At 35.7% G+C, this 15663-nt stretch overlaps 1 protein-coding gene across 4 annotated transcripts in view; it reads left to right on the plus strand.

Annotated features, from left to right (window-relative positions):
• The window catches only part of LOC105934182 (potassium voltage-gated channel subfamily H member 7), a 53133-nt gene that overhangs the window by 16786 nt on the left and 20684 nt on the right, over positions 1 to 15663 (plus strand). For all 4 annotated transcript variants that reach the window (XM_036139406.1, XM_036139407.1, XM_021322328.2 and 1 more), the window contains exons 3-5: positions 5203 to 5358; positions 9560 to 10000; positions 13236 to 13447. In XM_036139406.1, the coding sequence (XP_035995299.1) occupies positions 5203 to 5358; positions 9560 to 10000; positions 13236 to 13447 (809 nt within the window). The remainder of the gene's footprint in view (positions 1 to 5202; positions 5359 to 9559; positions 10001 to 13235; positions 13448 to 15663) is intronic.

A 15663-nucleotide genomic window follows, 5' to 3' on the forward strand; every position in this document is an offset into this window, starting at 1 on the left:
TCCTTGTTTTGGTTTACCAAGTAAAAACTTAGAAAGTCTGGAGAGGCTGATCATGTGGAGACTATTTAAAACCTATCCCATGTTATGTAAAACATTATATATATATATATATATATATATATATATATATATATATATATATATATATATATATATATATATATATATATATAGAGAGAGAGAGAGAGAGAGAGAGAGAATATATATATATATATATATATATATATATATATATATATATATATATATATATATATATATATATATATATATATATATATATATATATATATATGTATATATATAATATTGAGAATAAGAATATTGAATGCAGTTTCATGAGCAATATTGCGGTTGTAAAGTGTATTTACGTTTACACTTAAGGGCAATTAAGTGTAAATTATTTCAGGAAATTGTCGTAATAATCTGCTGAGAAATACTCTCCAATACTCTTCCAAAAAAAAATTTAACAGTGTAAACTAACATCAAAAATGCACTGTAGGTGTTCCGAAATAGCAGACTTTAAGTGACCTTATTAACTGTATTAGACTGATTATAATTATAGTTATGTATGTCAACCTTTTATTAATTTAATTGATTAATTTTTCCCTTCTATTTTGCTAGTATGAGAAACAATGAAATCACACAAAACAAAGTATGTCAGTTATAGTTGTAATTGTAATATATTTGTAATATTGAGTGTTTTCTATTTCTTCTTCCGAATACCAAAAATGAACTGTTGCACAGAGTGTAAAATGGGATTCAGCAAGGGTTACAATTATATTATTTTCCCATATAGTGGGTAAAATTACCCATTTCCTACTTTTCTGTTCTTTACTCTGTAATACAAATCTCTTGCAGAGTAACCTGGTAAGTTGTGAAAACTAAATTTTGATCTTCAACTTACAATTCACACTTACTGCTCTTGCAACGTCATAGTTAGACACTTTTCTTCAGATCTGTTTTGCTAGAGGTGACATTCAGCAGGAGACCGGATGAGAAAAGGACCCCGACAGCTTAGCCTTTAAGCATGACTATTGTCTCCCCATCTGTTGAGGTAAGGCTCAACCCAAAAACCTTCGTGCTGAACTCATCCTTTTAGGTTTGACAGCTCTTTGTTTATGTATACACCTATCTGAATGTTAGTTGATTATGAATTATTTTTCTAAACCAGATACAAATCATGAAATGGTTTTACTATAAAATGTTATGTAACCAACAATTTACTTCCTTGCATTTCAATATTTTTCATGAAAACCCTTGAGCCTTTGACATATATTATTAGTAGTCTATATATCATTAGCTGAATCATTAGTCTGAATACCTATGGGGAAAATTGCACTCGACAGCTATATCTCTAGTTCAACAGCTCCCAGATCCTTGTGCAAGGTATTTTTCGTGGTTGCAGTTCGTATCAAGCTCCAATACAGCTATTTTGTACTGACAAAAATAGAAAACGGCTTAAAAAAAAATCCCTGACAGTGTAGTAAAATTCAGAAAAAATGGGTCACCTGCACTTTTTCCCGCAGAAATGCTGAGGTCTGAGATTTCATTTTTCTATTTAAAACTATTTTCACCAATCCTCTATCTTCAGACTTGTGTTGCAATCGCCATAAAACAGTTGGAGATGTTTTTTTTTTTTGTTTTTTTTTTAACAAGGCCGCACATTTACAAACCTCCCCATCGCAGCTGTCATGAAAAAGGTCACACTTGTTACGTGTTATTATTTACAGTGCCTTGCATACATTGTTTTGCATTTTATCTCCCCGCAGCCAAAAACTTTGTATTTTACTAGTATTTTTTGTAATAAACTAACACAACTGTATTTACTAAAAAAAATTCCAGAAATGTGTGCTGTGCATTTGTATTTAGCCCAGAAATAAAATGCACTGCAACCAATCGCCTACAGAAGTCATCTGATCAATATTTGGAGTAAAGATGTATGTTAACAATCTCAGTATTAATGCAGCAGTTCTGTGAAGAACTCAAGAAAACACCCAAGAACATACAGCATCATCAAAGGTACAGTATCGTAAAAAGTAAGGGAAATTAGAAGAAAGGTTAAAGCAGAGAAAATCAATAAAATAAATTAAATTGAATTAAGCAATACCTCAAGACACATTTTTATTGCTTGCTTTTTACACATGTTGAGACTTTTGCTCATATTCCTTTTTATATTTCTATTGTAATCCTTTTTTCCTCCATTTTAAATGTTTATTGATTCTTGTCTGTACAACACTTTGTGGCAGCTGCTGTTGTTTTATAAAGTAGTAGTGGTGGTGGTAATAGTAGTACATGTAAATATTTGGTGATGTTGTTTGGTGATGCCACACCTAAATTGAAACAAGGTGGCAGCATCATGATATGGGGATACCTTAATAATTAAGGCTTAATTCAACCTGGAAATGTAGAGGTTGAATTAGCTAACTAGTGGACGAGGATCAAAGAAAATATTTTAGAGGCTTCAGAAGGCTTGGGACTAGAGTGGAGGTTCACCTTCTATTAAGTCAACAACCTTAAGAATACAGCCAGAGCCAAAGTGGAATAGTTAGTATCAAACATGTTCATGTTTTAGAATGGTCTCTAGATCAAAATCAAATTTATCATTTTTGGCATGACTTGAAAATGATTTTTCACAGATGCTCTCGGCCCAGTTATGAATTCATATTATAAATGGAGCAAGTATAACTTTTCACATTTAGATGTGGAAAGCTGTAGAAACACATAAAGGATGTTTAGCTGTAAAAGCTGACGGCTCAACAAAGTATGGGTGGGTGAAAATGATTACACGGCATACTTTTAAATAACACCATGTAATGGCATTATTTGTGCTGGTATAACACAAGAAATCCCTCGAGAATACATTAAGGTTTGTGGCAGTTAAATGACAAAACATGAAAAAGTTTGATGCATTTGCACTTTTGCAAAACACTCTGTTATACTGAGCAGCCCAGGGTAAATATCTTTGTCAATATATTTCTTCTCTAACCCTTAGTCCCTGTTTTGCAACAGCTATTTACTCCTGCTCTGTGAGAAAGGCAGTTCTATACTGCCTAGATCTTTAAAATAAACGTGCCCAGCAGTGAAGAGTCTCACACAAAAATAGAGTTCCTGGAAGTAAGAGTCAACACATTGAGTAGTTTGATTGCAAAGTTAACGATCATGTTCTCAGCAAATAACCGTGTTGTATAGATTTCTAGTATTTTCTCCACTTGCTAGAATTAAACGGTCATTAAATGTTTGCGAGAACAAGAATACCTTCTTGTGCTTTAGATCCATTGTTAGTTTCAGAGAAGGGATATTACATTTTACCTGGAAGATTAGAATTTTTTATTAAGAAAAATACATTTCTTTATGAAAAGGGGATCATCTAGTGAAGAACACACAGCTGTGTGTTGTTAGGCTGTTACCCTAGATGTAGTCCACACCTGCTGCTCCTATTATCCTCACACCATATATATGCTGCTATATGTTGAACTATTTATTGTGATCAGTTCAGCTCACGCTATACACTCAAAACATTGAATAACATCTGTTCTTCATCATTCATTGAAGTTATGTGTTTTCTGTTGCATCAAAATCATATTAGGGTGTTTCAAAATTGACAATGCATCATTACTTTGGTTCGTTTGGATGCAGGAACCCTTCCAACACATTTCTGGCATGTTGAGGCAGAGCAAGCTCGTTATATTTAGTCAGACACCAAGTCTACTGCTAATGAATGCTGCTGGCAGGGTGTCTGTGAGCCCCGAGGAGATTATAGGGAACACTGGTAATGTGTGTCCTCTCTATAAATGAGCAAGACAGCAACCATGACAGAAAGACAGACAGACCCTCAAACTTTTCCATTTGGATTGTCTTTACTGCCCATACCAATAGGATACATGCTGTTATTTCTATATATCTTCTAAAAACATATCTTATTTTCATTTGAATTGATGATGAACATAATGTGGTAAAAATCTTTGTGATTTATGAGTTAATACACCGTCAGACTGGCTTTGTCCTGCTGGTCCCTATCCGTTATGTCAGCTTAGCTGTCTTGTACAGTGGCAATTGTGATGCAGCTTAGTACTCAGCTAGTAGAAAGTTTCACTGTTGTGTTGTGCCCAAAGGGTTCAAATCCAAATATCCAACACAATTTGATTCTTCAGTTTCTGTTCTCCTAAAATCAACTTTAACAGGGCCATTCATTAAATACATCCATCTAAACCAAGCCCCTGCTATATTATGACCTGGACTCCATATATACTTGAATCTAGCGAACACCCCCCCAGGGGTGTGTTCCACACTCCTCTTCTCTCTGTGCACTAGTGACTGCACCTCAGCAGACCCTGGATTGACAGGTCCACTGGTGTGGTCAGAACCACTTGGAGCTTAACTTGGCCAGGATAATGCAAATGAGAGTGGACTTCTGAAGACCCCCCCCCCCCCCCCACACACACACACACACACACACACACACTGCCTCCCCTCACCATCCTTAACACCGTGTCTCCTGTGGATCACTTCACCCTTTCCCAGTACCTGAGATGGTCCAGGAGAGACTGTACTTCCTTCAAGAATTACAACCTCCACAGGAGCTGTTGGCCATCTTCTACTTTGCTATTTTTCATTCTTCCCTGTGTTTGTTCATTACTGTGTGGTTTGGCTTATCCACAAAACAAACTAGACTAAAACTAGACTATTACGAAAAAGTAGGTCTAGATTGAGGATCATCAGCAGTGACCTTTCCTCCATCCAGGACTTACTTACTTGTCTATGGTCAGAAAAAGGGTAGCTAACATCTCTGCAGACTCCACACACCCTGGACACTAATACCATTATTGCCATGCTTGTTTGCACCAACAATGTTTTCCAAAATGTATATTTTCATAGTTATAAGAATAATACTTACATTCATTTATTTTTTTATATTGTACTTAAATGTCTTTATTGAGAGTAAAGTGGAACCAAACTCATGTTCCATGTTGTATCAAGCAACTTGGCTAAAACACCTGATCCCAATTTTAATTTTAAACATACCTTCGGGACACCGTTAAGTTATCAAATCAATCAGTCATTATTGATTTTGTGCAACTTTCACATTACACAATGAAATTGTACCAAGTATCACCGTTTATACATTATTTAAAAAATCTGTGGAGTGAAACAAACAGAACATTTCTGTTTTTTGACACTGACGTTTTCGTTCTCTTTCAGGGTCTGACTTTCAGTGTACCACTCACGTAATCCCAGTGAAGAATGAAGAAGGCTTGGTGATGATGTTTATTTTGAATTTTGAATACGTTGTGGATGAGGGAAGCGACCACTCCACAGAGAACATAAGCCCTGCATCCCCTACAAAGTCAGATCAAAGTGAGTATCAGATATACCAGGAGTATATTACTGAAATTCTATAAATAGCACCATATCTTTCCATATTATCACTGCCTTGTAAGAGGTCTGTGTGCCAACCTGATTTTTTTTTTTTTACTCTGTTTCAATAACTTGCTCCATAACAAGCTTTTCAGTCAAGCTACAAAAAAATCTGCATTACAAAATGTTTAGATATTTTTTTCAGACTTGGAGCTTATATATATATATATATATATATATATATATATATATATATATATATATATATATATATATATATATATATATTTGAGTATTCAATGAGATCATATCGCTTCCAAAACAAATACACACCAACTTTAGAGTCCTTGCTAAGTGGAGTTTCTTTACAACTGAAAATGAAGGCAATCCTGTCATTTAAACATGGGGCTCTATCCCTATATCCATTGTTCTCAAACATCTTAGAAGATGGGCTGCCTTCAGTGCTGATTAGACGAAATTCCTTAATTATGTTTACACAAATGTAAGTGATTTAACTAATGTAGCACAATTAAGCACAAGTATAAGATGAGGTGTTGAAACACACTGCTCTTTGCTTAATCAGAAAAATCTTAAAAGAAAAATGCACAGGATAGACTTTTGAGAACACTGTGAACCAGGAACATGTGCTGTTGACCATGTATGCTGTATGAATCATTAAGGTTGGAAATTTAATTTAAGAAGGACCTTGAACATAACGTAATATAAATGTGTTCCAGCTAAGTTGGAGAAACGCTTGGTTTTCCCAATTAATATGTTTAGTGACATGGCTAACTATTACCAATACAATCTTACAACAATGAGGTTTTCTGCATGCTTTTAATATTTAATAGGACATGGTTTTTAAATGCAAATAACCTTTTTAAACTGCAGTTTCAACTATGTTTTATATGCCAGGCAGCCATATTGGATTTAGAGATCAAGGTTGGTAAGAAATCTCCAATTGTCCCACTTGGAATTCTAATTTAAAGGGATCTTTGCTATATTTTTTAAGATGATGTTAGGAAAACATAAGAAATTGCATCCTTGAACCAAGAGAGCCAATCAATAAGATTTTTTTTCTTCCTTTGTTGGACCAATGACATAAAACAACAAAGTGACAAGGTGATGAACCGCTGTTTTGAAAAATCTGTGCTTCTTGGACAGTTTACTATTTATTGTGCTTGCACTTGGTATAAAAAGTTTGAGAAACGCTGGCTTATCTTATTAGTCAGCCAACACTGACTGCAGTTTGCAAGGATGCAGTAACAAGCCCCATCTGAATACAGGGATAAAATGGTTTTCTTTGCCTGTGTCTTTGTATTTTCTATTTGGATGTGAATCAGATGGCTCAGGAACAATAGAACAATCCAGCTCAGCTATTTTCTTCTCTCAGTATGAATATCTCCTGGGCTCTTTTATGTAGCCTGTGCTGTACTGTGCTCATATGCGAATGTTATGCCTCTGCGTGCGGCCATGCCCCTGTGTTTGGTGCTAACATTGCTAATCAGAGTTGATGGCTTGTGATGAGGTTTCAAGAAGAGAACCTGTGGGTACATGAGACAGATGAACATACGATGTGACTTTAGATTAGTGGAGTCAGAGGGAAAGAGTCTTTACTACACACACACACACACACACACACACACACACACACACATCACACATACTGCATGACCTTAACATTGTCTTTGAGTTTGAAATTCTCTTACACAACAGGAAGGAATTAAAGTCGATTTCAAGGCTGCCCTTGAGACTTTCACATTGAACCTGTATGTGAATTACATTTGCAGACTCTACGTTTCTTCACATAGATTATTACAAATTCAGAAAATGATGAAAATGATGAAACTGTTTTAGTACAATATAAATACTTTTAGTTGATAAAAACTGGAACATTTAAATCTTTTAACATCAGGTTTAAAATAGATACATTACAGTCACCTTCATACAGCATTTACACATCAATCCAGATTCCTAAATGTGTAATCTGATTTCTTAAAACAAGAAATCAGATTACATCAGAAATGTAAGTTTTCCTCCTTTTTTGCACAAGTTAAATTCCCTTTGAGAGTTTGACGTTGCAGAATCAGAATCAAACTTCTGAAATTACTTCTTGTATAAACTAATTTGCTGCTTCCAACTATCACCAAGCACTTTATGACAAACACTGTAAATGAACCAGGAAAACCGGTGGTCTTCACACCGCATCTTTTAATGTGCAGTCCCATTACAGCAAGGCAATATTGGAAACGCTCATTTATGAGACGGAAATATGAACCGGTAATTGCTATTAGATGCGTCTGTAACACTGTCTCGGGCTCATATTAGTGAAGAAAGGAAACAACCGCAAAAGGTATTTTGTTCCTGCCTAACTGCTACTGTTAATATTTTATTGCAAATATTGGAATATAGGACTTGGACACAAATAAACTTTCTTATGTAACATTTAAAAAATGTAGGTGTGATAGTTGTGTTCCTCTTCAGCTGAAATTGTAGTTATTAAAAGTCCGTTTTCAGCAAGTTAAGATATAAAGGCAATTTCAAACTCCCCGGCCACTTTATTAAGCACACCTTGCTAGTACCAGTTGTGGTACATTAAAGGTGCTTCTTTGGATAGAGGTTTAGTGAATGTGGAGGACATTGGAGCACAGTGAATGCACAGTTATGTTTAATAAACCAGCTTTGTGACTTGGCACATTATCCTGGAAGCAGTCTTTAGAAGACGTGTCATAAAGAGATGAGCATGATCAGCAACAATATAAGATACTATATGTGCCATACAAACAATGCTAAGTTTGTATTAAGTGGTCCAAAGTGTGGGAAGAAAAATCTTCACACCATGACTCCACTACTACTGGCTTGAACCGTTGGTGAGAGGCAGGGCGGGTCCATGCTTGCCTCAACATTCAATGTGTTGAGCATTCAGAGATTGATTTCCAGAAAGAGTGGTTATATGAGCTACTGTTGCCTTTCTGTTATCTTGCACCAGTCTGCCCATTCTCCAATGACGTCTGACATTAACAAGGCATTTTCACTCACACAGCTGCCACTTGTTGGATATTTTCACTTTTACATTCCATTCTTTCTAAACAGGAGAGGTGTTTGTACATAAAAAACCCAATGAATCAGAGGATGAAAATACTTCAACCAGCTTATCTGGCACCAACAAGCGTTCTATGTTCAAAGTCACGCAAATCCTCTTTCTTCACCGTCCTGTTCCGACTTTCAGCTCTGTTCATTTGGCAAGAAATCAAACCGGTGTACTTAATAAAGCGGCGAATGGATGTGTATGACTCTAAATCTAATTGTCTCTGATTCTAACCATATATTTGGCTAATAGGACTAACGCTTCTGTAAACTGGCCAATGCCAAAAGAACATGGCTCAATGGGAACAGGGGTCCTCATGCAGTAAAAAAAAACAAAATTAGAAATTTGATTTGTGCGTCCTCCTGCCACATTTCAACATGGCCCCCCAGGCAAGGCACGGGATGCCTAATGAGCTGCAAATCAGAATATGGATGTCTGTACGTTTGTGAGTTTGGCTGGTCAGATGAAAAAAGAACCATGCAGTTACAGTCCGTTTACCATAAAAACAAAGAATGAATAATGAAGCAAACTCTTCAAAATGTGAGTGAATACATATAAACTGCTGAAGAATTAACTGCAAAAATGGTTGTGTAAATGGATGAACAGTGCTGTGACGTATACATACGGGTTAAATTATAGCTTGAAGGTTTTAAAAATTGAGATCTGTCTGAGCTCACCTCACTTTATTGCCATAAGTCCTTTTATTTGAGGGTTAACAGCTGCTTTAAAGAGATATTTTTCTTAGTTGTCTCTTCTTGTTGTTGAGCACTTTGCAGGCTAATGTCATACACACACTCCTATTACTTTGGGGACCAATTATTGATCGGATATGTGGCTTTCCTCTTTCGTTAAACTGACATATAAAAATGGGCGGTGCATGCGTTAAGCATCCAAACTGAAGTTGAGCCAGGGTGTATGGTTCTGCATGCACACATTGCAAATGCCAGGCTCGGGAGCACTTTCATTACTGCTGTTTCCCTTAAAAGTCAGCACATTTTTAGTTTTATATATTGAAAATATGTCATATGCTTTGGTTGAAAAAGACCTTTAAATGCCAGTTCTGTGCATGCAAAGATCACTATCTTGATTTTATTTTTTCCTCTTCCTTGACAGGGAGGAGCAGATTCTTTCGGTTCCGTCAGGTCGCTTTGAGCCTGATGAATACCAACAAGCAATCTCTTCCACAAGAGGACCCAGATGCTGTGATGGTGGATTCTCCCAAAGAAGACGAGGACTCCGTGGCCTTGCAGACCTATCCCTCGCCCACTAAGAGCATTTGCAGTCCTGTTGAGGCCAATGACACGCATGCCCTCATCAGCTCCAGCCACCACTCTTCCCAGGCCAGCATCGGCCCTGAACCACTTGATCATTCATCCCTCAAAGTCCCCTGGGACAAGCTGTACCAGACGGAGCCTCACCAATCCTCTACGTCCCTGTCAAACACCTTCCCAAGAGGCAGCACCAGCAGCATGAGGAGAGCCTCATCCATCCATGAAATTGAGGGCTATAGCTCTAATTCCAAAAGCGTATTCAGGGACCGACACACAAGTGAAGGTACGTACACAGCGGTGATTTCTAATTAGAGATATAAGTAACCCAGCCTGTAAGGGATCCCAGGTACTGTATACAGTATGTGGAAAGATTGCATAAACTGTTTAGAAATTCAAATTAAATCAAAGAAATGAACCTGCCTGGAGAGTTTTGTGCGGAGAAGGTGCCAGCTCATTAAACTAGGAAGGAAAAATGTATTTAACAGTGCCTGAAAGCAGCGTAACTGAGATGCAATTTAGAGTCAGAAGATACAGCTAGATGTAAAAAAGCAAATGCTACTGATAGTAACATTGTCTTGTAACATGTCTTGTTTAAGAAATAGATGATGAATAAGCATGTGGATCAAGGAAACGATATTAAGTCATTGATGTACATGATCACATTATGTTCCACCTAGCTATAATTTGTTTTTTAAATCAAGATGAAATACCAGACTTGGAGCTTCAAAATTGTGAAAGTATCACATTTTCATTTACATTGCATGATAAATAAGTTGATAAGCCAACAATAGTAAGTTGTTCAACTGTCAGATAACTGTCACTGCAGATGGTAAATCGCTTGATAAAACATTTCTGAGCCCTTTCCAGTGTCTTTGAAAGATCTCTACAGTGTCTAAACGATTTAATTACTTAAACCTTGTTTGCCTAAAGTTTCCACATAAAATCCCAGTCAACACAATGTCATATAAATAAACAATAATTCAACTCCCTTGGATGTTGGGTTGGATTTAAACATTAAAATTTTATTATTAATACACCTTTATGTTTAATAGTAATTATGTTATAATCTGAAACAAAATAGGTTGCATGACCTTCTCCTATAGGATTTGCTGATGTTAATTATCTAATAATTTTTCAAAAGCTGGAGCAATGGCATTACTTTCTGGAAGTTATTTGCAGCTAAATGTACGCATGACAACATTGTCTTATGGGTTAGTTTGGGTGGATAATTCTACAATAAAAGTGTAAATATGTGAACGAATAGGAAAATGAATACAGTATGAGAAATTAACTGAACAATACATTTGAGTATAAATATAAAATATGGTCAAAGTTATACTTTTATATAATGGATTTAGGTTTTCTTCGTCTGTCATACTTTTGCTTGGTGTTAATTTTCTTTTGCTGACTGAGATTTTAAGTTGGTTTATCCTTTTTTCCCCTTGACTATTTTCCATTGGATTTTACTTTAGTCCATTTTTTCTTGATTGCTTTGCTGCCATATTAAAGTTGCAATTTTCACAATGCATTTTAGACTAAAACAGCTTTTCCTGCAGATATATCTACCATGTGCAAGGTGAACAAAAGGCACGTGTTGTGTCTTTGGGCAAATAATGTGAAACCTGAAGGAAATAATTTGAAAAAACAGGAGCTGCTATAATAATTATTCTGTCTTTGCACCAATGTCAACACAGTCGAGGATGAAAAACATTTTCCCTTACAGATGATGATGACACAAATATAATGTAAGAATCAGGAGTATTTAATTTTTTTAATATGTCAGCTGTGAACATAAACTAATTCTTGTTAGAAAAATATTTCTGAGAGCACAGAGAAAGAAGCTTTGATGTTTTATTGGGGACTTTAGGACCTCCTTGGGGACTCTGCTTGTGTCATTTTTCTTCAAATCTTTAGATTTTGGTTTTAAAAGGCAGAGTTAACGTCAGGATTCAGCCACTAGAACCTCTTTGTGAAAACACAACAATTCCATTATTCAATTGTATCTACAAAAAAAGTGTTAAAACTAACAGAAAAAGTGTCAAGATTTGTAAAAGTGGGCAAACCCGTAAAGAGCTGCTGGAGAACATTTGGCAAATTTGATATGGTGGGAGTTGGATTCTATTGTTCTTGTACTTGTTTTTCTTATCAAACGAAAGAAGTGGAGAATAAACTGAGAGGCTGTTCTACAAAATATTAACTTTTTATGGAAGTGGTATTGTTAAGAAAAAAAATAAATGATTAGAAGACATTAGATTTTTACAACTTTTTGCTCTGAACATGCTCAGTCTAATTGTCTTTACGTCATCTTAATACCAAAAAGATACAATTAAAAGTTCCTTTAATTTTAAGTGGTTTTCAAATGTTTTCTGTTGCACCCCCCTTTGAGGAAGGAAATTTTAAACTTTTAACATATTCCACTTTAATGTATTAAAGCTAACCTTGCCAGCCAGATTGATGATGTGTAGCACTCTCCGTTCTGCACATTATCAATCTGGGACTGTTTTTGGAAAGGTGGGAAATTCAGCAGAACTCTCCAAGCTGATTGGGCAAAGCAACACCTAGTGCCTGCCTACCAAAGATTGGTTTTAGCCAATCACGGTATCAAATTAAAATGTAAGCAGGAGACGTCATTAGAAACCACAAGAATGTAAGATAGTCAAGGCACTTCTTGCTGTTCTTCTTTCAAAGAGGAAATCATGGATTTTTACAAAAAGGATGTTGCATCAGCATGTGTCCTCCTGTGCTGCCATGTTTGTATTGCCTCAGCTGTGGGCTCATTAGCTCTTGCTTTCGTCGCACCGGTATGTCCCGCCTTAAACCTTGATACTGCAATGTGATTGGCCCAAACTGTTTTTGGTTCGGACACAAACGGTTAAAGCCGGAGCGGTACAAGATGGATTCTCGTGTGTTTGTGAATGCAAAAATAACACGAGAATTCATCTTGCTGGCAAGGTTACATTAAAGCTGTCATTCTGAAAATTACCCAAAATACATTTTAAAATTTATAACATATTGGTTAATTTATTACATAACAATGGTTTCTAGCAACTAGAATGTTTCAACATTGCCACACTTTTTTACCAATATAATAACAACTATATAATGACTTTTAGCCTGAATCATGCCTGCAGTCAACATTTAACTAGCTATGCACCTCATACTGCAAAGATATCAAGCCATTTATATCAAATTTAAACCTAATTTACTCAAGTTTTCTACTTTTTTAAGAGTTTATTTATAGTATTCAATATACTACTGACTGCAGGTACAGACTAAACAGCAGGGGCCACTGTTGTCACAATTAGACAATTAGATTTAAAAGGCCTGTTTTTCTGGATAAAAAAAAATCAGCAAAACAAAAGGATAACTTATCCTCAGCTATTTTGAGTAAGTTAGGAAACATTTTGGGTATCTATCAATTGGATTATAAAGCTTTATTCAAGTTTTTATGATTTTATAAAATGTTTCTTAAATTGACTGATTTGCCGCTAATATAAATGCTTTTCCTAAATCACCAGGCCCGTTCAACCATGTGAAGTCCAGTCTGCTCGGCTCTACCTCTGATTCAAACATCAACAAGTACAGCACCATCAACAAGATCCCCCTGATTGCACTCAACTTCACAGAGGGCGCCGATAAGAAGGCTCATTCTCCCCCGACCTCTGAGAAAGCCATCATAGCACCGAAAGTTAAAGATAGAACTCACAACGTCACAGAAAAAGTTACACAGGTGAGTTAAAAGATTTGAGCTTTTTTATATATACCATAAATCAAAAAACATATTGGTTGTATCAAGGAAAGTGTCGGTCATCTTCGACACTTTGTAGCTGTGATACTGAAGAATATTGTGTCAAAAAGATAATCAGTGGCTGAGAAGTTGGCAATAAACCAATATCTAATTTGGCTAATCTCGGATTACAGATTTTCAGATTTGTGAAGTTCAAACACACTTTATTTCATGTGAGGCCTTTTGTTCCTATTATGCACAGTAAACTCACACTATTTACATTGTGGGCTTTAAATCCCTACTATTATGCCCATTGATGCTTTGAAGATCATTAGGGAGAATTATAGCTGCATATTGTGAAAGCAAAGTCAATTAATTTGGATTTAAAAGAAAATAAATCACACCAATACAATGTTAATCTCAGGTTGTTTAATAGTAGTTATGGTTCAAAAGTGAAGTCCTGCTAATTGGAATGGATTTAAAACAAAATGTGCTGATAAGGATGTCTTTCTAAGAGTCAGTTGAAGAAAAATAACTCATATTAAAAAAGTAAGAGAAAAAAAATGATTTTTAGTCATTAAAATCGTTAATTTAGTCCAAGCTGTTTCACTTTATATATACTTTTTTGTCCAACAGCAGCAAACTTTAAACACATTCTGGCAACAAAACTTCATGTTTCTCCTTATAAATATTGTAGAGCAGAGAACAGGCTGAGCTCCAACTCGTTGTTCTAAAGGCCAGATAAATATATTCCCTCATTATTTCACAGTGGTAAAACTCTGAAATAGAAATAAAATAAATAAAGTTAAAAAAAAGAAATTAAATCTAAAATCTGATGAAGATTGATAAATAAAACCCGTTCATGTTACCCACACAGAGCAGCAACTGCAGTACGTCTTGTTTCTTTCAAACCTAGAATTTGTTTTTGGAATGCAGTGTTGGAGGTCTTGCTGGTTTTAATTTATATATTAGAACACAAACTGCTGTAAAATATTTTAACATTACTTGTTTAGATCCCTACAAAATGGCCTTGATGAGAGGGTTGCTTCCTCAGCCTCTTCAGACAGCGGAAAGTAGAACTCCACACCTAATTTGATTAATTTAATTGAGGCTTCCACTAACGTTAGTTAATGGTTTTCTTGTAATTCAATGTAAGCAGCGTGTACTAACAGCACCAAGTATTCTGACGTAAATTTCACAAGCAATCAAAAAATGAACTGTTTCCACAACAGGTAGAGAGGTAGAGAAGGTTTGACGAGAATAACTTCACAGACATGGTCTTCAAAAAAATCGTGCCTAACCTTTAAAGAATAGAATAGATTAGAACAGAAAATAAATATCCTTTCCATGGCCTTCAGCAGTGAAATTATGGTGCAACAGTAGTAAGGTGAAAGAGTAATGGGTCTGTTCATATTCATGCAAAGGTGAAATATTATAAATAGTATTAAAAATAAGAGATTGTACCGTAATATCAGTCAAGACAAAATACTGAACAGTTATCAAAAATTGCATACTTAGGTTCTAAGAAATATGCAACTGTGTAGGATTATTAAAAAACTTTTGTTAAAAGATCTACATGGTTGTCTGTTTTTTCAAGGGTTTTTTGAATATTTAAACTGGAGATGATTAAAATAATGCAGGAAATATTCAAGCAGTGTGAATTATTTAACATCCTCTCACCATAAAACTTCTCCCTTGGATCAGGGTAGATCCAGAAGTGTACCTCCCTACCAGCACTCCTTAGTGGAGTACATTGCTACCCTTGTACTCTGGTATGGTAGCTGTTTTAGTTCTTACAACACAAATCTGAACATGAGTAAATCATAAAGGGCATTCCTAATAAGACAGCGCAGGATAGTTCAGTCTAGTTACGTAGTAGTAGGTCTGAATTTAGAAAGGCATTTCAGATAATATAGTGCACTAATGGGCAACTATTTATAAATATTGCAAAGATGATATTAATTACAATTTGCCCACATTTCCCTTGCTCCCTTCTTTCTTTTTCTTTCTCACAATAGCCCACCACTCTATGTGAGCGTTAGCATCTCAGACACTAAGAATATACATCCAGTGTGGGAGCTGAGCTTGGTGAAACTCCCCCCAACAGGCCAATTAAATTATCGGCCTGCAGAATTTGTATGTATAGCACTTGAAACATACGGTCCCTCAGAGCATTGATCTGAAGGAGTCCTTCGGAAATGCGAGGTGGCACTAATGGA

This window comes from Fundulus heteroclitus, chromosome 7 (assembly GCF_011125445.2).
Source record: "Fundulus heteroclitus isolate FHET01 chromosome 7, MU-UCD_Fhet_4.1, whole genome shotgun sequence".
Lineage (NCBI taxonomy): Eukaryota > Metazoa > Chordata > Actinopteri > Cyprinodontiformes > Fundulidae > Fundulus > Fundulus heteroclitus.